The sequence below is a fragment of the Xylaria bambusicola genome (assembly GCF_022495145.1).
Source record: "Xylaria bambusicola strain CBS 139988 unplaced genomic scaffold F5B22scaffold_6, whole genome shotgun sequence".
In the NCBI taxonomy this organism is placed as follows: Eukaryota; Fungi; Ascomycota; class Sordariomycetes; order Xylariales; family Xylariaceae; genus Xylaria; species Xylaria bambusicola.
The window spans coordinates 449,699-470,481 of NW_025953559.1; the positions used below are offsets into that span (position 1 = coordinate 449,699).

Genomic DNA, 20,783 nt, shown 5'->3' on the forward strand with positions numbered 1-20,783 from the left:
TGTACTCAAGTCAAACATCGTATGCGAAGCGCTCTCTCAGATTATTACATAGTAGTCATTATCGTATCCTTTTTAAATCGCAGATGCTAAACGCTAATTCCAATCCAACGTATCGCCCAACAATTATCTCCCTCTCATCTTCACACTATAGGCCACATTGGTTGACAGCAACCTGCGTAGCAGTGGCGTCGACCCGGCCCAGTGCTACAGCCTGGCCGTTGGTGAGGGTGTTCATAGCGCCCAGTGCAATGTTGAAGCCTGCGCCGGCGTGGTCGATAGCAAGCACGTTGACGCTGCGGCCCTTGTATGTGAGCTTCCAGCAAGTGCCGCATTGGGCCGAGTTCCAGCCCGCAACGGCGGCAGCGGCACCGATGTTGGGGAACCTCGGGATCTGGCCTTGTGTGTTCCAGCCGTAGCGCGTTATCAAGCCGTTAGGGCCGTCAGAGCAAGAGACGGCTGTCATGCTTCGGCTTGCGATATCATAGCCTTGGTCGTAGGCCACTAAAATATCATTAGAATATGTGAAGCAGTGTGGAAAAGTAAATATGTTGAAAATAGGGTGCGCGTAGATGTTATAGGTAAACAACTGTGCAACATTTGGGAGAAAGGGAAGGGGGTGTGGGGAAAGGGATCGTTATGTGAATAAGGAAGACTCGATAGTGTAATTCTAAAGAGGAGCTGTCTTATGAAAAGAAAATTGGAGAAAAGGAAGAAAAGAGAATATAACGCTTACCTGTCACAGCCGAGGCCATGGCAGTAAGAGAGAGGAAGCTCAATAGGTTGCTGATTTGCATCTTTGCCGGGTTTAATTTGACGTCGGGTGACGACAGCGATGGTGATGATATAGGAGTTGAACGTGAGACTATGAACCTGGCAGAGGGTCGTACCGAAAAGAGGAATTAGTTGAATTATCGTTCTTTAGAAGACCGGTTATGAAAGTCTGGTGTTCGATATTCAGAATCGACGAGAGGGCAATATCAGCGCTCATCGCCGCTCTTATATACTCATACTCACATACACCACGCTACACCACGCCATCTTCCCGAGGCTCATCGGCGCAGCGTCAGCCAAGACCCAGTCAGAGTGGCAGGCAATGTACAAAGAGGGTATAGAGCACGGATCTTTGTTCTCGCTCCGCTTCCCGTATATTCAACACGGGACTGTCTTGTTCTGTCTTAGACCAGACCGCCCCGTTTCCTCGTATTTACACCGCAGCGCAGCCTAGGTATTGAGGCCATAGTCAGGGATATGTAGAAAGTTGTGACCTAACCTTGGTATGTATCCTTGCGAATCGCGATTAGAGGAGCCCAACGAATGGCCAGGCCCATATACCGACCATCATACTACATCACAGTACCCCATCTAAGCAGCTAGTCTACTTAACCTGTGGAGCCAGGCTATGATCCCCAGCTTCTCACTTGTACGTTGGGTGTACAAGGAAGAAGAAATACGAATGAATGTAGGGCTGCACAACGCATATTGGCGTGCGTGGATGTCTCGCACATACAGTATGTAGTGCTTACCTAAAACCTATGGCACAAGCTCTATTTTCTCTCTCATCCCAACTGTTTAGCGCCTTGATTTCGGGTAGCAAGATAAAAGCAGCCTGTACCTATGATATGTAAGAATGTCTCGCTAAGCGCTAAGCACATAGTAAACACATCATAGCAGGTTGTAAGACAACACTCAGATTCTAGACCCTCCCTCTTCTCCAGGGACAACCAAAAAAAACCCCCAACCTCTTCCCCAACTGCCATGATCCACAGGCGTGTAAATAGAGAGCCAAGTCCGGAGCGGACCCGGAGCAAAGGCATCACGTAGCACTAGAAACCTCGTGTTGGTCTGTGGGGTTTGGGTCTTGCCTGTTGCTGATCTTTGGTGGAGGGCTTCGTATCTGCCGTCATGCCCCATGACCCTGAACAAGAGCCCAAGCGCTCAGCTTCTCTGATTGACTAGTGCATCCATCATGGGTTCAGAAGTCCCACTACTACGGAATAATGCCGAATGTTGTATGGCAGCTTGGTCGACTTTAATGTATATGTAACACACCGAAATAGATGGTCTGACTACACACGTCAACCCTCTTATTCACAACAAGACTCTTCTTCTCACTAAATGAGAAGGTTTTTACAGACACAGAAAAAGTGTGACTGAAATGCGTTAATTATTACTATGTGTATTCTTCTCTTGATCTCCCACTGGTTTTTCCTCTCCTCTTGACAAATCCTCCTTTTGCTAATATGTGCACGATGAATGGTCTCAGCTTTCGTTATAGAAGCATGCCCTCCCCAATACCCAGGCTATGCAAAGAACAAAGGAAATAAATTGCTCAATCTCCCGAATCAATCTTGAGATTTTGCTTTGGTGATCTGTCAAGGATCAAATATGTAGGCATCATTAAGTTCCCGTGTGACAAGCACGGAAACATATAGGGTTATGGGTATCAATCTAGCGTGATGTAAGGAAATAGCAAACAATATCAAAGCAGATTCAACAGATGGCCGTCCCGAACATTGCATCTTCTCGCTTGGCAATCCTGATTTAATCGTCAAAGAAAGATGCATCGTCGAATTCTTCCATTTGAGCATCGTCATCATACGAATGAGACTGCATCATAGGCGGCGTACGAGGCTCTTGATGATCCTGTCGAGGTGGTGTGCTTGCAAGTGGAGTTTTATCAACTGCCCGAGGTGTTATTGATGGCCCTCGAGCCCTATTAGCAAACTGCTCAGCAGTATATCGGCGACCGGTGTTCCCAAATGCCGTTGGTTGCGGCGGGTTTGGTTGTGCTTGGGGGGTGTTGCGAATTCCCGAAGCTGGTGGAGTCATTAAGCCAGAGAGGAGCCCATTTTGTGAGCTTACTGAATTGGATTTGGAAGGAGTCGCGTTTCTACCAGTTGCGGGAGAAGACCTAGCACCAGATAGATTGAGTGAGGATTGATTTGATTTGCGCCAGCTACCCCAAGCAGCAGCGAGAGGTCCTACCGCTTGGGCAACCCGGGGAGTTGCGGCTTTCGATATTGTTGCGGCGATGTTTGGCAGATTCAAAGCGGAGCCGCCGTTCATGGCTCGCTCACGCTCCTGCTCTTCCATCTGGAGATTTGCCTTCAGACGGATAGAAGCGTCCTTGACTGCTTCTCTGTCATATTTGTCTGCTGATAGCGCTGCAATGATGTCTTGCAGATCGCCGTGTCTGACGGCGAGAAGCTCGCGCAACCATGTAATTTCATCATCCCGCTTAGAAATTTTAGTGGCAGCATCAGGATCCAGGTCAGCAACTGTCTGCTCAAGCTCTTCAATTCGCTGTTCACGGGCTTGTAATTGCTCTTGTAGAACCATGATTGACTCGCGAAGGGCCTGCGGCGAAATCTTTTCGGGAAGCTGCATCGCCTGCGCTAATTGCTTGGTCTGGCCAGCGGGACCAGGGTGACTCGATAGTTCAGGCATTACAATACCCTTGGAAGCCTGGGCGGCGGCTTGAGCTGCTGCTTTGGCTGCCTCCTGTGCTATTTGCACCTTGTCCTCCAGGTGTGCAACGCGGTCTTGCAGGTGCTCCGTCTTCGATGTAGAGAGGCTTAGTCGTTCCAAGAGATTCTGCTCACTGCGCTGGGCATCCTCAGCAGCATTGCTAATCTGGCGCTCATATCGAGCTTGCAGATCTTCAAGCTCGTTCTGGTGCCTGCGAGACAGCTCTTCAAGCTCAGTAGCTTTGCCAGCCTTGACAGCTTGAAGCTCGGTTTCTTTACTATATTGCGCTTCTTCCAGCATCATTTCGTGATGTGCGCTCGCTGTGTCGGCGTCCATTCTCACCTGGTCTAATTCAGACCTCAACCGGGCGATTTCCTCTTCATAATCGGCCTTGGCTATTTGCACTTGGTCACGAGCAGCTCCCAGTTCGGCTGAAATGGATTCACGAGCTTGCTGAACTTCGATAGCTGCCGTATGCTTAGCCTCAATAACTTCCTGTTGAGCCCGGCCAACTTCGACGGCTGCTGACTCCTTGGCTTCATTGATCTCAAGTTGAGCACATTGCTTCTCGGTTGTTGCAGCCTCCTGAGCTTCTTGGGCTTCCCGCTGAGCGGCAAGTACTTGCAGGTGAAGGCTGTGATTATCATTGCGGAGTTCGACGAGCAAACCTTCGAGGCGCTTGCACTCGCTTACTGCTCTCATACCAGCGCGTTCTCCACTTTCTAGTCTCTCAACTTCTACTTCGAGTCGTTCACGAGTTCGAGCTTCTGCCTGGAGTCGAGCATCAAGAACCTCTTGACGAGCGATGAGAGCTTCTTCTTTCTTAGACCGTCGTGAATTCTCTTCGGTGATTTCCTGAGCTGCATGTGCCATATCATCTTGCAGGGAAACAAATTTGGCTCTCCAGTTGTCCCTGATCCGTTCATTCTCCTCGAGTTGAACACTAAGAGTATCAATCAGCTTGTGGAAATGCTTGTTCTCGTTGACAGCCTGAACAAAGTCATCAGCTTGTCGAGCCGCTGAATCCCTTGCCTGTTCGGCTTCAGAGCGCCAATGGCGGGCTTCTTCTCTTGATTCTCGCAGCTCGTTGTCCGCAATATTCAAACGGTTCTTCAGTTCCGCTTGAGTCTGTTCGGCATTTGACTGGGCTGCTTCAAGTAGAGTAAGACGCATAGATATCTTTCCAGAGGCTTGCTCGATGCCCTTGATCTTCTGATCACGTTCATCAACTACAGTCCTCAATCTATCCTCCTCTTCGGAAGCGATCCGAAGCAGTCGTTGAACTTCCGAAAGTCTGTCTTCCGCTGCACGACGTGAAGAAAGTTCCACTTCTGTTTTGCTTTCCTGAGTCTTCAGCCTGTCTTCCAAATCATGTATCCTCTGATCAAATATGCTGCGGTTCATAATCTCAACTTCAACCTTCGTTTCAGCCTGCTCAAGTTGTCGGCGGAGTTCAGCTGTGCGGTCTTCCGCAGCACGCCGACTAGCTGCCTCAGCTTCAACTTTCGTTTCGCCAACGCGGAGCCTTTCTTCCAATTCTTGAGACCGTAAGCGTTCCGCATCAATTCTTGATTCTTCGGTGTGCAACCGTGCCTCAAGAACCTCTATCTTTAATTGCATCTCAACAAGCTTCTGGTCCACTTTCTCGTCATCATCAGGGATCGGTGTTGAGATTGGAGGTACGTGATTCTTTACTGCATCTTCAACGATACTTCGAATATCATCGCTTTGAATATTGGGGATACTATTGGTAATCTGAAGCTTCATGTCTTCGAGTGCCTTGATGATAGCAGAGTCGTCTTTCGTTTGGTGGTCCTCGGCTGTTGCGAACTGGGCGGATTCAAGACTACGAGCAGTTTGATGCTGGCTCATAGCATCCATGACGGCAATACGAATTTGCTCTAGCCTTCGATCTCTCTTTGGACTCATGGATCGACGGACGGGAAGCTCCTCATCCTCGTCATCAGCATCGCTTTCTTGAATCTCAGCGGAGAAGCTGCGTCTATCGCGCTGAACAGATGACCCTCTTTGAGATAGTTTGCCCAAAACTTGTTGTATTGTGCCTAATGTGTTCTCAAGAGGATCAAGCCGTGAAGCCAGCAAGTTGCCCACCAATTCATTAACATGACCGTCAAAATAGTGAACACGTTGTTCGAGCTTTCCTTGCTCACTTGCACTGAAAGCATCATCCCATTCACTTTCTGGAAGGTCATCCCCCGTATTCAAGCGTTGGACAGGCGCGTCAAAGGAGCGGGAAACGGCGCTAGGAGTTGGATCAAGGAAGGGATCTTCAAGCTCTGTCGAGGGCTTAGGTGGCATATGTTCTTGAGGAAGTGATCGGTATTGCCGAGGGCTTGGACTTAGGCCCTCGCTTCGGAAAGGTAGTTGTGGCTGGAAGTGAGCTAAGGGTGAGTCGACAGTCGCGTTTGCTGATATTTTCCGTACAGCACTAGGCTGATGCCACTGCGGTGACTGGACGGTTCGTTTGACTCCCATATTTGGATCATTCTCGTTAATATCCTGCATTACTGCATCAATTTGTTCAAATGTGAGTTCCTGCAATCCATCATCCTCGGGCGCAGCACCAGCATCAGATGGTGGGCTAACGGGGAGTGGTTCATATTTGTGCGTGTCAGACGCCACTTCAGCCCCCATAATCGGAGCCAAGAGCTGTTCTTCAGAAACGGGAGATGGAGAAATAGCATGACGAGCATCTGCTTCTTCGACAGATACTGGAGATTCTGGAGGACTAGCAGCGAACCGTGATGCCTTCAGACCCTTTGGTTGTGGTGGAGACGCAAAGCGTGAAGAAAGCAAGCCTCTGCCTGAAACAAGTGCGGGCTCTGGAGACATTTTACCTTCGTCTTCTACATTTTGTGTCTTGGCTGCAATGATAGTAGAGGGGAAATCGGGCCCAGGTGTGGGTGAACCAGCACGGTCTTCTTCTGACTCGCCAGGAGCCTCAACCATACGATCTGGTTGAGTGGTGAAGTCAGGTTCGAACGGTGTGTTAACCGTATCGGCCGTTCCAAACGTAAAGCCGCCAGGGACGAAAGGCTTTGCAGTGGCAGAAAAGTGTGCTTTTGGTGGCTCGTAGAAACTTGGCTCTTGATCACCGAATGGTCTAGCATTATTGAAATCGTGTATATCCGTCTCATTAGTAAACTCAATCGGTCTCCAATTAACTTTATCTGGATCAGGAGACGCTGCTGACGGACTGGTAGTAGCTTTCGTGCCATTCGACTCGGATGGGAGCTTGCCGTCTGTTGATTCGGAAACAACGGTAGATGCTAACGTGACATCAGCAACGTTTACAGTTTCATCTTCTTCATCTCTCGTATCCACAGGACCATCAACAGCATCAGCTTCAGTGCTAAAATCAAGCTGAGATTCATCCAGGACAGAGGTCTCAGGCTCAGGAGTAGGCTCTGCGAACTGAGGAACATCATCACCGTCTTCGTCATCCTCATTTCGAAATTGCTTCTTAGTCCGACCGGCACCACCATCGCGACGTTCTTCCCTCGTAGATGCCACATCAGCGGCAGAAGCATCAGCTGAACGTTGCGAATGACCGCTAGCAGGCCTCACAATAGGGATCGCCTTCGACTTCTTCACTGGTTTAGAGAAATCGGTGCTGTTGAGGTCAATGTTACCGAAGATAGTCCTGGGCCGAGTCTCAGTGCTTTCATTGCCAGAGGCACCACCACTGACAATCGAAGAAGCGAACGAGCCCATAGGCTGAAACGCCTTGGCATCTGGGTTGAACTTCGGGCCAGTTGTAGAAAAGCTGAAGTCGCTTCTGTGAGGTGAGAATACAGGGGCAGAAGGATTGATTTTGGCGATCGTAGATGATGTGTTTGATGGCAGGCTGAAGTGGCTCGACGTTGCTGACTGAGGGAGACCATGTACAAAAGATGGACCTTGAGATGACGCGGGGGTAAAAGAGGGCGCCTGGGGTTTTGTACTTCCAAACACGAACTGGCCGGGGGTAAAATTGTTTTGGGGATTAAATTTGAATTCAGCTGCGTTGGCATTCAGTTTCGAGAGAGATGGTTTGCTGCTGTGACTGCCTTGGCGCGAGTGTAATTTGCTGGCAGGGTAAGACTCCAGTTCAGCCCAAGGATTGCTGGCCATTGACACCGACCGCTGGTGGAGTTGATTCGCAAAATCGAAGCTCTGCGCTGGCGATCCGAGGTTGCTTGGATTTGTATCAACCTCGAAGGCGCTATCAGTCTTCTCAGGAAGAATGTTATTGGACTGGGGCTTATGGATACTGCCTTCGTCTGTGCTATCTCGCACTTCATCATTTTCAAAGAACGGTTTCTGAGAAAGTGAGTGGCCTCGACTATGTGGTTGCGGGTGATGCAGCTTAGGCTCCTCATCAGACTCTGCACCAATACCACTGAAGTGTACAGAAGGGCCCCTGGCATGCAATGGCTCGCCCTCCGCGAAGTTTTGGGGTGACATATCAACTTCGGCAGGCTCAACCTCGTTGTGCGGACTGTAATCCTCATGCTCCAATTGTGACCTGAACTGCTCTTCCAAATGATACTCAGCCTCGTCGATTTCTTTCTGCAAGCTATTGCTAGCGTTGTGTTGGATAAATGATGCCGGTTCTGGCGTTTTAGATGGGCTCTTTTCGTAGGGATTCGTCTGCGTCTCCTCTTCATCATCTTCACGTACTTCTTGGAGACGTGGTGATGCCCTCGCCGAGTCTTGCCTTTGTAGAAACTGGTGGGGTAGCATTGGGTATTGTAGGGATTGATGTCTCTGATGAAGACCCATTGACGGCGACATCCCATCAGGCGAGAAAGGAGATACAGGCGACATCCCAGGGATCAAGGAAGGCGAGCCACTACGAGCCAACTGTTGCTGTTGAAGTAGCAGTTGCTGAGACCATCCCAATGGTGACGGCTGACCAGACATATGGAAAGAAAGCTCATGGGGCGATACAGAGATCGATGCGCGAGAGCTAAATCTTCCAATGGGGGGATTGAAACCAACTGGTGATGCCACTGCAGGAATCGCTGGACTCTGCGGCCCAGAGGGTCCACCAGGGATGAAAGGTGGCGGGAATGGGAAACCCTGATGGCTGTTGCTCCCAGCAGACGCCGTAGGCAATGGCGGTGAAAATGGGAAAGACTGAAACTGATTCGAAGTTTGTCTACTCATGTTAGACCCAACAGGAGATATCGATGGTGGAGGTGCTGGCTCTTCCTCAGCGAAGGTCACACCAAGCGCCCTAAGCTTAGCTTCTGCGAGTTCGTTGACGTAGTCCTTCCATGCTACAGAATCATCAGCTCATCATTCCATGTTGAGGTGCGATAATAACTCACCATTGAGGTCGGGCAGTGTAACGCGATACTGTCTAAGCGATCGCTCCCTCGCTATATCATCAAGTTGGGGCCATTCGTTTCGACTCTGAGAATTATAATCTAACGCGCCTTCTGATTGATGAGCATCAAGATCAAACCCTCTAATGTTGTACCCAAGTTCCTCCCAAGACCGAAACATAGACTCGGTACTAGTAGGATCGAGAGGCATAGGAGCCTTGCCAGGCTGACCACGTTCTTCATCACGAGGAATCAACACTAGAATATTCTTCCCCTTCCATGGCACCTTCTTTTTTAACCTAGGCGTCTGCGACAGAGCCTGTTTGGTAGGTTTCGCAGGTGTTATAGGAAGCGCAGATTGTGTGCCATGAGTTGAGCCGTTCATACTAATGGACTCAGATTTTGTCGGAGTCAATGGTCTAGGTGTCGAATCTGAATTAGACTCAATAGTGTGAATACTTGCGGCATCCTGAGATGAACTTTGTTCTATGCCCGAAGTATCCATTTTGCTGGGCGTCTCAGCGATATGGCGATTTAAAAGGGCCTGTCGCAAGGTTTCGTTACTGGAACGGTTGCGCAGTCGTCGAGGCACTGATTCTGAGCCCCGAGCAGAATGTAGAGTAGGACGAGGTGTGCGAGGATCGGCTTCTTCAAACCAACCAGCCTCGTTACTTGAAATGGAGCCGCTCAGCGAAGAGTGCTCACTATCATCCGTCCCGTCACTTAACCAATGACGGTGTTCAGAGCTCGGGTCGTTGGTGGTATGCTGTCGAATCCACTCTTCTGTAATACCACCAAGCGGTCGTCTAGCACGATTCGCAAGCACGGCAGCGCTGCCGGATAGCGAAGGGTTCGATAGTAAAGGCACCGGCGGAGTCTCAGAAATGGACGGGACCGGGCGCAGGAACGGGGTATCAATCTCAAGCTGATGCAAGGGCGACTCGTCAGATGTCCCACTGCTGAAACTTAGTCTTCGAAGGTGGTGGCTGTCGGCTTCGGGATATGGCGAGCCCCAGCTTGCGGTCACGTATTCACCTTCTCCGGCGCCACGATTCGATCGAGGGGGGGTCCTTAAGTAGCCCAGCGCTCTCTCGGGCAGTCGTGGCGCTTGTAGCGGCGGAAGTATGGGAGAAGATGATTCCCCGTCGTCAATCGTCGAAGCACTGGACAGAGGCGAAGATGGCAGTGATAAGGCCTGACGAGGAGCAGGGGCCTTGATGCCTTCCTGTACCAACGCACGAGGCGAGAAAACCGGTGACCTTGGGGAAGACGTTTTTAGTTAAGCTTTACGTCGAAAACAGAAGCCCATGTTAGCCTTTGACTAATCGTTGCATAATGTGGTGGTGTTTATTGAATTGGGAGTGCGTACAGAAAAAGGACCAAAATAGCAGACGAAAGGTAAATCGCCTGCCACTCTGATCTCACGATGTCTCGCTGTCTGACTATTTCGCGTGCTTCTTCTATATTATCAACGATGCGAACTCGTCGTTGCAGGCCTTCAAGAACTCGAACCGCGGTGAATAGAAGGAAGGTATGTACAAACACGCGACTCTCGCAGTCGTGGCACTGACAGCAACTGAGAGGTGCCAAAATCGGCCTCACTAATTGATGGACAAACAGGAAAAAGAATTAAAAAGGAGAGGACTTGATGCATGCATCGGGTACTATGCTATTGTTGGCGAATGCCTTGCAGAAAAATGGAGCAAGCAAGCATAGGTGGACTCGAGGGGGACAGGAGAGGAGGTTCAACGGACGACGACGGGGAGGAGGAGGAGGAGGAGGAGAGGCGCGTCGTTGAAGCAGGAGGTCGTGAAGGAGAAGAGAACTAAAGTATTGGCCCAGCTTTCCCCAGGCCAGCATCGAAGAAAAAGGGTCAATCTGTCGAAGAAAACGAGCACTACTATCGCCAGGATGCGTCCTGTAGTTCGGAAAGTGGCCAGGTCGAGGCGGCTACGGGAGGATAGAAGATACATGGCTGGTCGCGGGCGCAGGGCGAGATTACTGTGGCATCGCGGCGTCGCAGAGGTAGCTTCCATCTGCTCATCTCAGGAGTGACGCGGCCCCACCGATCCAAATTGGCAGCAGTGGGTCAGCCGGCAGCCGACTAGGCTCGTCGCGGGCGTCATACCTACCAAATTTCCTGCCGCTCTAGCAGTTGCCTCTTACTTTTAGATTACCTACCTCGCCTACCTAGGTAGGGACTTGACTAGCTCGAGTAGGCAGATTTAGGGCCCCTCGAAACCCCTACTCGCGTCTGTCCCAAGTGCCTGACGGGGTCTTGGCTAGGTGAGCAGCCACCAAGTAGGTTAGATAGGAACGATTTAAGTGGTTTCTGTTCTACCTATATGTACCGAGTAGGTAAGTAAGCTCTCTCTCATCTCTCTTGGTAAGTGCACATAAGCTTGCTTGCAATCTTGCAACGCGGTCAGCACAATTCGATCCTTTCTCTGTTGATGATTCGCTGTCAACTTTTTTTTTTCTGGTGACTGATACCTACTCCTTTGTTCGGCCACCAAGAAAAGACACGAGAAAAAAAAAACATGAAAAAAAACAACTCACTCCAATCAATCAGTAGGCAGTAGCATTGACCACGTGTAGTGCGGTGACTGCAGCACTGATTGGCCACACCCAGCTTTGGAGCTCTCTTGACAACGACAACACACGCGCGCGAGAACGAATATCTAGTGGCTGACAAACTGGCACACTTGCAGCGGGGACGCAGGAACCGCTTGCAGTCTGCAGCACACCCGAAGGCCTCAGGCTACATGTACGAAGTACGTTATATACTTTATGTACTGAGCAGATACTGAGGTAACAGCTGATGGGTACAGTCACATGTTCCATGGTGCGCTCAAGATACCTACCACATAGTATCTAAGTATAGTAAGTCGTGCACTATTACTTATGTATGTACTTACTCAACTAGGTAAGGTAATAGTCGAGGAACCAATATGTATAATAAGAACAGAAATCTGCAAATTCATGCACGGTACCTACAGTGATAACTGCCCAACTCTAGCCATTTACTCCAAGCTAAACACTTCAAGAACGAAATCTACCAGCTATTGAGGTAATGAACATGTACAATTACCTCTCATGACATCTCTCTTCCAAGTTCATTTACGAAATGGGTCAAGTCCTCCTCCAGTAAGACATTACAGCAACAGCCACGAACTATAATAAAATGATTGCATGAATTGAATCAGTATGACATCTAGTTCTCCGCCAGTTCGTTCAAGCACCGGTCCCCATCCATAAACCTGAACCAAAGCCTGGACCGTCCGAACCTAGTAGCTATAGCCAAACTCCTTTGCTACCTATACTCTGTAAATTAATCTAACAATTTCCTACCAAGACGCCGCAAACAAGAAAACATTGAGTATATACTAGAACGGCTCGGGAATATCGATATCGCAGATGGAATCGTTCTCGTTGTCATTTTCCATACTCATCCGTACGCGATATGTTCGCGGAGTTGGTGGATTGTTGAGGAAGTCCTGACATTCGTCTATACTCTCATCAGTCCTCGCCGTATGTCAACAAGTCCCAAGCAACAACCTAGACGTTTGAACAAAAGGAGAATATCTGGAAGAAAGCACAGTACCACAAACCCTGAGTGGGCTGAAAATGGAATAGATGCCCTTAAAATGCAAGTGTGGTGCGAAGCAATGGAACGAAATAATTGTATAATGACTCACCTTTTTGACGGTCACAGTCACTCTTGTCAGACCCAGCTACTTGATCAGCCGCCCTTTTGCACTCCTGATTCTGGAATCTATCACACGCTATATTGACGGCGGTGCGATAATCCCCCTGCCACACCTCAGTTAACCATGCTATTCCTGAGTCTGGACATTGAGCGTGTCCCCTCTGCCTCCAATATTCAAAAGATATACGGGGAAAACTTACCAGATTTTCTGTCCCAACCCGGAATGGCTGCTGAACAACGCCTGAAAATGTGATCTGTGGACACCACAACACTCGCATTAATACTGGCTAACATGTCTCTTAGTTTACGGATAGCCACACGTACCGGTGTTGTAGGGGCTCCAAATAAGTTCCCATCAAAATTCTATAGAACGGTTCACACGGAAAAGTTAGTGAATGCGCAAAGACCAAATGATAACTGCCAGTTAGGCATGTACTCATACATTCAGGTTGGTGTCCAAAGCGGCTGTCTCATCCTGGAGTGCGGATACGCCCACATTAAAGCCCCGTTGAACTATCTGGGCATCAATCTCGCCTCCCCGAACGCCTCGCAGAAGTATCGCTGCGACAGCAGCTATCAATGTGATTCTCATATATGGCATGGTTCTCGACATAGGCCGTGGCGGAGAGTAAAATCGTTGGAAATAGTGCTTCAGATGGGAAGTCGGTTGCCGTCAGGAACTTGGAGGGAGGGAGGGCTCGTTCGCTGGTCCTTTCGAACTCGATCTGTTCCTGCCGTAAATATGTGGCTCATAAGCCGTGGAATTTCGTAACTTGTATACCAGTTCTTTTCGTTCGTTCGACCCAGATTCCTTTGGTGTGAGCAATATCAAAGTAACGCCAGGGGGGAGATCGGGATATCTACAGTAGTTGACACCTGAGCATCAGATATCAGAAAGGGCGTGGAGAAAAAAGAAAAAGAGGGATTTCAAGACACTGATCAAGATCTTAAACCCCACGTTTCAATTTCAATCCATGCGTGCATTCGGGTTTCCAATCCGGATCATCGCGTGGCGGGAGGACGCAGGGACGGGACAGGAGTAGAGGTGGGTGTTCCTGAAACCATTCTGAGACACGACATCGCCCACCACCACTATTCATTGCAACAACATTAATATCCATATCACTGAACGCGATATCTGATTAATCGACAAAATTACCTGTTATGTAGGTACTGTAGGTATGTAAGCATTCTATTCTGGTGAACAGAAACATACATAATATACGTCAACTGCATGACTAAGTACTTCAACGCCAGCACGTTTATCCTACCTTATGTTTCACAGACTGACACTTGATGTGTACTGTATGAGCATACCAGCATAGATAGCGTCACACGTTATTGAAAGACTACAATCAAGAGCCATATATACACGGGCCTGCAGCGATGTGAACAAGGTCATCGACAATTCAACATATACACATATATGATCTTCAGAATTATGAGCTCACTAGAACGGTCCGCGACAATCGTACTACGTTATAAAAGTAGCCAGATATTATGAAGATCAAAGGTATATTATTAGAAGGGCTTTATACAAAGTTTTCTTTCGTGCTACTGGCAAATTTTGCAAACAGAATGTTGTTGGGTTTTGAACCTGATGTGACGTTTTTCGAGTCCGAAATAGTCAAATACACAGATTGAACTAGCGAGATCGAATGCTTCGGCCGCGACATAGTTCCTCAACCCCTCCTTCTCATCCTTCATTTCAGGCCATGTCACACATAACCTGTGAACAACATCGCATCTAGCACTATGGTGGCATTATAACCATGAGCTAGCCCAATGGGGTGCCATCCAAATAACATAACTGGCATAGAACGTGCCATACAAGTCCTTCCAACTCCAACGCCGGTTGAGTAAGTCACCGCTACGAAATGCGGAATCAACAAATGCACCACTTTTACAAACAGCTGAGAGAGCGCGTTTAGAAATTGGAGGCAGCGTTTGTCTGCGTAGGAGCGTGATAGGTTTCCAGCGTGCTCTGGAAAGGGCTGCGAGCGCCGGCGGAGGGTCCGCTTCCTTCGGGTTTCTCGGCTGTTCCAGGGCCACCAAAGCCAGCACCGTAGCTAATGAGTTCCTCATTCTCCTCCTGGTTGCGTCTCTTGTTGCGAAGTCTCCAATATAGAATACCAGCGGCGGCGAGGATGATGGCACCACCAACACCAACCGTCACGCCAATAATAATGTTTCTTTGCATAGGACTAATACCTGAGTTTTGACTTTTAGATCCACTGTCGCCGGAGAAGCCGGGCGTTGAGACAACGACAGCCTCCGAGCTTCCAACGTGTGTTGCTCCACTGTCATCGGTACTTGTGTAGTAAACCGTGGAAGTCTTGGTAACGGGTTTCGCAGTGGTTTTGGGCGTTGTTTTAGAATCAGAAGTCTCAGTCTCGGTATCGGTATTGGTATCATCGTCAGAAGATGTGTTTGGGACGGACGATGTAGGTTCTGAAGTGGGTGGCGTGGTAATAGGGCCAGTGCTGGTTTGACTTGTAGTTGTTGAAGAGTCGGACGTTGGCGAAGACGAGGGAGTCGGAGTAGGCGTGTCCGAGGTCGTGGGTTCATCAGAAGTTGTGGGCTCGTCGGACGTGGTAGTTGATGGAGGCTCCTCAGTCGAGGTAGTCATCGTTGACGAGTCATCAGTAGGCGAAGCTACGCTGGTGTCGTCACTTGATGTTACGTCGGAAGAATCATTGTTATCTGTACCGCTGGAGACTTGGCGGGCCTCAACATTATTTTGATGAAACCACGATGCCCTTGTTGCGATCAAGATAGACAAGACCACGAATAGAACTTGCACTAAGCGCCTGGAATACATTGTATCGAATTACGAGGGCGGAGGACCACACCGTTTGTTCGGGATGAGAGGGTTGATGTGCCCAATATCAAATCGAGAGATGCGTGTTTGCGCTAGGCTGCTCGTTGAGTCGAGTGTTGCGTGGTATAACCTGTCGAGAGAATCGGTTGCACTGATTTTTCCTCGAAACAGGGGTGAATGAGCGCAAGAGAGTAAGTAAGTAGGCTGGATTCCGCAGCTAAGCGGAACTGATGGCAGAGGAGATGTAGAAGCAAAAGAAACGAAGGGAGGGAAACAAGTTGATGGAAACGAGCGAATAACAGGCTTATGCCCTATGAACGGCGACGGGTTGTTGGGGATGGGCGAGGATGGGTTGGGGGGAACGAGACAGGATGGGATGACAAGAAACCAGGCCACGGTCAGTGGATGAATGACCTGCTGAGAGAGGAGAGAGAGAGACAGCGAGATGGGGGCATTGACTTTCACGAATTAGGGAAGTGGAGCAGGACTGGGAGGCCCAGTGGGACGACAGCGTGCCTCGTATTATTTTTGCCTTGGTACCTACATTACGCTGCCATGTACCTACCGTGCCCTACTGTAGTCTAATAGTACTGTGACATAGGTACATACTTTGTAATACTGTCCAATTATGATGCTGAAAATGGTTGGCCGTTGCACAGCCTTCGGTAACGTTTCTCTCCAAGAGTAGGTAAGTACTATGTAGAGTAATGCCAACGCAGATTAATCACTCTGGGCTTGTCTGATTACTACCTGGTGTCCCAGTTATCTGTTTCAAAAATAATAGGTAAATGGAAGAGAGGAAACACCGAAAATTACTTGGTATACCCATTGTATTAATGTACTATATTTGCTCAATATGTAGCGTTATTAATGAAACGTTGGTGAAGGTACTTATACAGTACACGCTACAGTGTTTGCTTTTCAATTCTCCATACATGTATTTGTCAATTGCGCACAGCTGCCAGCATCCTCGGATCGGAGGGTGCGCAAGCTTCCATGTTACTATCATACCTATGTGTACACATTATCAATCCTAAAGTTGTCGATCGGTCAACGGCTGATGGCAGCTGCAAGCTACCTGAGTACTGATCCCTCACATCGGCCCCTGAGCGCTCCCAGGCAACAGCAATCTTTGATTTAGCATGAACCTAGCAGCACACTAATGTTCCAAAGGGGCAGCATAAATGTAGATGGAGGGAGCCCAATCGGTTTCATACATACATGACTACATCGGCATTTGTATGTAGTTCGAGTGCTTAGTTATTTTTTCCAGGTAAGCAATTAGAGAGAGTGCCGCGAGAGTGCGTATGTGAAAGGAATGGTGATGGCAATACTCTTTATTTTCTGTATTGGTACGTACAGTATGGACGTACTGTATCGGGGTACTTCAAGAATCCCAAGAGCACGGATAGGCTACCTAGAAACTCGCAGAAGCCAATCTGTCAGTACAAACTAGTGCACAATAGTTGATGCAAGCTAAATGAGGGCTAAATAAGGGTTCAATTCCAGACCGGCGCTCAGGCCATCAGTATGCAAACCTCGAACACTTGCGTGTTTAGTGACATATGAGTTGGCCAGCAACGATTTGACAGCAGCCATTTTGTCCTCGAGGCATCCAAGTTAGAAAGGTACGCAACAGGTTCTTGTGCAACGGTGGCGAATATCTCGGCACAAACAGGCAATGAGGGAGGATTAAAAAGGGATCGCCAAAAGAAGTCCTATGCTGACAATGACATAATCCCACAGGCCCACGGCAGGTAACCTTGGAACTTGATGCTTGGATTCACTGATGCAAGGTTGCATACATAATGCCAACACCCGACAGGTATCTGCCCATTGCTTCGAAAAAATTTGACTGGAGTTAGCCTGACTCCTTTCTAGCTATCCTCAAGCGCAAAAATACAGGCGTTTTTCAAGTGAAGTAGGTAGACAGACTTAAAAGGCAAATACCCTATCAAGAGCGCGATTAAAGTGAGGCGCAGTACTTAATATCAAACTTCAAAGAAGCAAAGCATGGCTCTAAGCCTCTTCATCACCGTTTTGGTGACACGACGCTAATTGTATCATTATGTACTTACCTACTGAATGGGGAAAGAAATGAGGCACTCTGAAAACACTCTTGCCCTAAACAAGAACGTTAGGTGTCATGTAACGGGAATATCCTTCGCCATGTGGAGATTGATACTATAAGCCCCCTATGTCTTACGTGCAGAATCTAGTGAAATGGAAATTCATGCTTCAAGGTTCTTCTTCCATTGTCAGCTGCCTTACAATCAGTGCGTAGTAAGTTTCAGCTGCACAAATCCCCAGACATATATGCAATTTATAGTTTGCCAGGCGACTTGATATAAAGAGACGCGGAGAGAAAGATGTATTTGATCGTCTTAAGAACCACACCTGTCTACATATAAGGGCGAGCGTGCATCACAACTTGCCATTATATATACAGCGTTAGCTGCATAATCCAGGACTTCATTTCAGAATATTTCGCTGAGACTAAGATACATATGAACTTGTATCAACGCTACACAGAAGCACAAAAACACAGGCAAACCCAGCAGGTTATGAAGATTATTGTTTTTAAAACCGTCGTGCAGCCCAATTTTCGTAGAACATACAGAGAAGGCAACAACCCCCAGGCCACCATCCGCGTTCGAACTCCAGATTAGATCTTCAAGTGTGCGAGAAGAGAGAGGGGAAATAGACCTCGGCGACGCCAACCGTAGAACTTGAAACACAAAGCCCGGTGATGCTAACGCAGTAGTAATAATAACCCTCTAAGACACCACCCCCTCAAGAAACGCCTTCATCGTGACATCCCTTTCCCATACACCGCGAAAAGTAAATATTTCCATGAACAAAATCCGACACGAAAACAATGACTCTATCGCCGATGTCAATGCATGTGCTTGTAACGCCTAAGTTAATCAAAAGTCATTCAAGCCCCCATTTCTGCGACCTCCCCAGGGGTCCATTTCGTTTCACCCCGCTGATACAAAGGAAAATAAATATGTTAGTTAGGCATGACGTATTCATTCACTCAGTTCCCTGCCACCACCATCATCAGCTCACGTGCAACGAAGGCGTTTTCCGAGGTGACATTCTTTGATGTCTTGCCTATTCATGCCCGAGACAGAGGGCGTTGGCGAATTAAAAAGGGGCTTGGCATTTCATCTCGCTCAGGATCCCACACGGGCGCAGGCTCAAGGAACCGGTCGACCACTCGCTCCTTGTTGGCGCGTTTAGGGCTGCTGTTGACGTTCTCGACGGAGCGACCGCCAGCCCGGGCCTGCTGCAGTTCGACAAGGGTCCGGCCCCGAACGTTGTTCTTAACCGCCACTTTGGTCAGAGACGGCGCGTCGGCATCCTTCTTTGCCAGTGACGGTTTACGCTGCAGCCCATTCTCGCCCGCTGGTGCGCCAAGGTTCGCGGCCGACGGGATCTTGCTTAGCCTTCGGTTAGGGGCATTGCCTTTCTCCCGAAGGGCCCCATTGCTGGGTTGAGGTCGTACCTGCAAGCTTGGCGCAGACGCGCCACTCGGCAATGGTGGCATGGGCTTGTTGAGACCTGATGAAGGGAAGGCAATTGGAGCTTTCAACTGTTCGGGTACTGGTGCCGTCTTTGTGGCAGTCAGCACAGGCCGTTGAAGGAACGGATTCTGTCGTGGGCCCCGTGTTGGGGAGGGAATGATGGGGGTATCATCATCATCATCGGAGTCAGATAGGACAGGGTCTGAGTCGCGAGCTTTCTTCCACCGAGCTTCGTCATCTGTTTCATCGAAGATGGTGGGCTGGTGTGCTGTTCGGGTTTTAGTAGAGTTGGCTCGCCTCGGCGATAGGGACAGGGATGCAATGGCGATTGGTGATGGAGAGGCAGTATCAATATCCATAGGTGTACCAAGATGGCGCTCGAACATGGTCTGGGCTCGTCCGAACGGGCCACGACCCTTCTTAAGGGGGACCTCTTCGGGCTCGTCGACCGAAAATTCGGTGATATCAGTGGTAGAGGGGAACTCTCCATCAGTGCTGGCGTCAGTAAGAGATTGCGGATACTCGGACTTCGCCAAGGACGAGCTGGGCTCTACGGCTTCCTCACTACTTGTGGTAGCTGACTTCTTCTGGAGTTCTTCGTGGACGCGTGCTTGCACTTCACCCTCGAAGCGTCTTTGGAGTTCTTGAAGCTCGATTTTAACAAGTCGATCAATCTCAAGTCGTGCTTTGACTTCCCATTCCCTTCGCAGTGAAGATTCAATCTCCTGGCGGGCTAAGGATTTATTGGATTCAATACTTGCCAGTTGTCTTTCCGCTTCCTTTAACTTCACCGCCAGAGCCGCTTCCTTCACCTGTAGTTTGCTCTTCAAATCTACTGCCTCACGCTGCATGCGCATGAGTCGCACGACGGGAAGATTCAGCAAGGTTGCTGTGTCTGGACGCGAATCGGGGTTAACCTTGAGACAGTCTCTGATGACGGCCATGAGCTCGGCGGAATAAATCCTAGGTAATGTAGCAACCTTTCCTTCCTTGATCTTCTGTACCAGTTGAAAATGCGACTTGGCGTTAAATGGAGGTTCCCTCGCGCAGAGCTCATATATAACGCAACCTAAAGACCAGATGTCTGATTTGAGGGTATATCTTTCTGCTGCACAGATCTCAGGAGACATGTAGAATGGAGTGCCGACATATGTCGAAGCAAAATCATGCGACTGGATCATCTTGGACAGGCCAAAATCTCCAAGCTTGACCGAATTGTTCTCGCCGAGGAAAACTGTTATCCTATTAGCAGAGGCAACATACCGCTTTAGAGAATGGCTTACCGTTTTCGGGTTTTAAATCACGATGCAAAATTGTGACAGCTCCCGGTGGGATCTTGGGTTTCGTCCTCGGGGCCACCAGAACGGTGTTACCCACGTCGGGAGGGTCGATACCATAATGACAACGATACAAGGCCGTGACCAGTTGTGAGAAAACAACCCATACAAATTCCTCATCGGCGTACTTGTCGGCACGCGCGAGGTCTCTAATGACACGCCCTAAGTCACCATTGCCGCAGTATTCCATGTACAAGTGAAGGTCTTGGGTCTGTTTGAGGTGTTCGCGGTGGAAGTAGCCGACGATGTTGGGATGTCGGAGAGAGGAAAGGATCTGAAACTCGGCATGAAGCTGCTCTCGCTCCTTCTGGGACATTTTCAGGTAGCTGATCTCTTTCCGGCAGAGGACCATGCCATCGACCCTTCGTTTCACTTTTCTGATAATGCCAAAGGAGCCATGGCCTAGATTCCAGCGTGGGCATGCGTTAGTAGCTAGCATCTCGTTGATTATATTGCAGGAAGAATAGCTGGAAACAGACTGAAGGAACATACCTATCTTCTCCAGCACCTCATACTTGTCGGACTCTGACATGGTGGGCTGGACGCACTGTAGCTAAGAGAAGCAATTCAAGGACGCTGCCATAA

General features: G+C 49.0%; 6 protein-coding genes across 6 annotated transcripts; all 6 read right to left on the bottom strand.

Moving 5' to 3' along the window:
* Positions 1 to 32: 32 nt before the first annotated feature.
* On the bottom strand, positions 33 to 1,221 carry F5B22DRAFT_461289 (EC5 protein). Its single transcript, XM_047972065.1, has 3 exons — positions 888 to 1,221; positions 734 to 794; positions 33 to 501 (listed from the first exon to the last, which is right to left on the bottom strand). The coding sequence occupies exons 2-3, from the start codon at positions 792 to 794 to the stop codon at positions 146 to 148; spliced, it is 417 nt and encodes a 138-aa protein (XP_047834175.1). The 5' UTR covers positions 888 to 1,221; the 3' UTR covers positions 33 to 145.
* F5B22DRAFT_593007 (uncharacterized protein) lies at positions 848 to 2,075 on the bottom strand. The gene is made up of 2 exons (XM_047973979.1): positions 1,015 to 2,075; positions 848 to 870 (listed from the first exon to the last, which is right to left on the bottom strand). The coding sequence occupies exon 1, from the start codon at positions 1,812 to 1,814 to the stop codon at positions 1,557 to 1,559; it is 258 nt and encodes an 85-aa protein (XP_047834176.1). The 5' UTR covers positions 1,815 to 2,075; the 3' UTR covers positions 848 to 870; positions 1,015 to 1,556.
* A 466-nt stretch (positions 2,076 to 2,541) lies between these two features.
* F5B22DRAFT_634079 (uncharacterized protein) lies at positions 2,542 to 9,306 on the bottom strand (the record flags this gene model as incomplete). Its single annotated transcript, XM_047976931.1, has 3 exons — positions 2,542 to 8,753; positions 8,805 to 8,855; positions 8,994 to 9,306. The coding sequence occupies 3 exons, from the start codon at positions 9,304 to 9,306 to the stop codon at positions 2,542 to 2,544; spliced, it is 6,576 nt and encodes a 2,191-aa protein (XP_047834177.1).
* Positions 9,307 to 11,516: 2,210 nt separating this feature from the next.
* Positions 11,517 to 13,469, bottom strand: F5B22DRAFT_593012 (uncharacterized protein). Its single transcript, XM_047973980.1, has 6 exons — positions 12,953 to 13,469; positions 12,835 to 12,873; positions 12,711 to 12,764; positions 12,500 to 12,614; positions 11,736 to 12,309; positions 11,517 to 11,687 (listed from the first exon to the last, which is right to left on the bottom strand). The coding sequence occupies exons 1-5, from the start codon at positions 13,121 to 13,123 to the stop codon at positions 12,188 to 12,190; spliced, it is 501 nt and encodes a 166-aa protein (XP_047834178.1). The 5' UTR covers positions 13,124 to 13,469; the 3' UTR covers positions 11,517 to 11,687; positions 11,736 to 12,187.
* Positions 13,470 to 13,920: 451 nt separating this feature from the next.
* Positions 13,921 to 15,783, bottom strand: F5B22DRAFT_593017 (uncharacterized protein). Its single transcript, XM_047973981.1, has one exon. The coding sequence runs from the start codon at positions 15,329 to 15,331 to the stop codon at positions 14,438 to 14,440; it is 894 nt and encodes a 297-aa protein (XP_047834179.1). The 5' UTR covers positions 15,332 to 15,783; the 3' UTR covers positions 13,921 to 14,437.
* Positions 15,784 to 18,452: 2,669 nt separating this feature from the next.
* Positions 18,453 to 20,730, bottom strand: F5B22DRAFT_634080 (kinase-like domain-containing protein; the record flags this gene model as incomplete). Its single annotated transcript, XM_047976932.1, has 3 exons — positions 18,453 to 20,095; positions 20,145 to 20,600; positions 20,691 to 20,730. The coding sequence occupies 3 exons, from the start codon at positions 20,728 to 20,730 to the stop codon at positions 18,453 to 18,455; spliced, it is 2,139 nt and encodes a 712-aa protein (XP_047834180.1).
* Positions 20,731 to 20,783: the final 53 nt, after the last annotated feature.

Bases quoted from the DNA above. Each gene is read 5' to 3' on its own strand.
- F5B22DRAFT_461289 (XM_047972065.1), bottom strand. From the start codon at position 794: ATGCAAATCAGCAACCTATTGAGCTTCCTCTCTCTTACTGCCATGGCC. The intron at 502-733 runs GTAAGCGTTATA...ATGATATTTTAG, and splicing joins CATGGCCTCGGCTGTGACAG to TGGCCTACGACCAAGGCTAT.
- F5B22DRAFT_593007 (XM_047973979.1), bottom strand. From the start codon at position 1,814: ATGCCTTTGCTCCGGGTCCGCTCCGGACTTGGCTCTCTATTTACACGC.
- F5B22DRAFT_593012 (XM_047973980.1), bottom strand. From the start codon at position 13,123: ATGTCGAGAACCATGCCATATATGAGAATCACATTGATAGCTGCTGTC. The intron at 12,874-12,952 runs GTATGAGTACAT...ACCGTTCTATAG, and splicing joins CTTTGGACACCAACCTGAAT to AATTTTGATGGGAACTTATT. The intron at 12,765-12,834 runs GTACGTGTGGCT...TGGTGTCCACAG, and splicing joins TTGGAGCCCCTACAACACCG to ATCACATTTTCAGGCGTTGT.
- F5B22DRAFT_593017 (XM_047973981.1), bottom strand. From the start codon at position 15,331: ATGTATTCCAGGCGCTTAGTGCAAGTTCTATTCGTGGTCTTGTCTATC.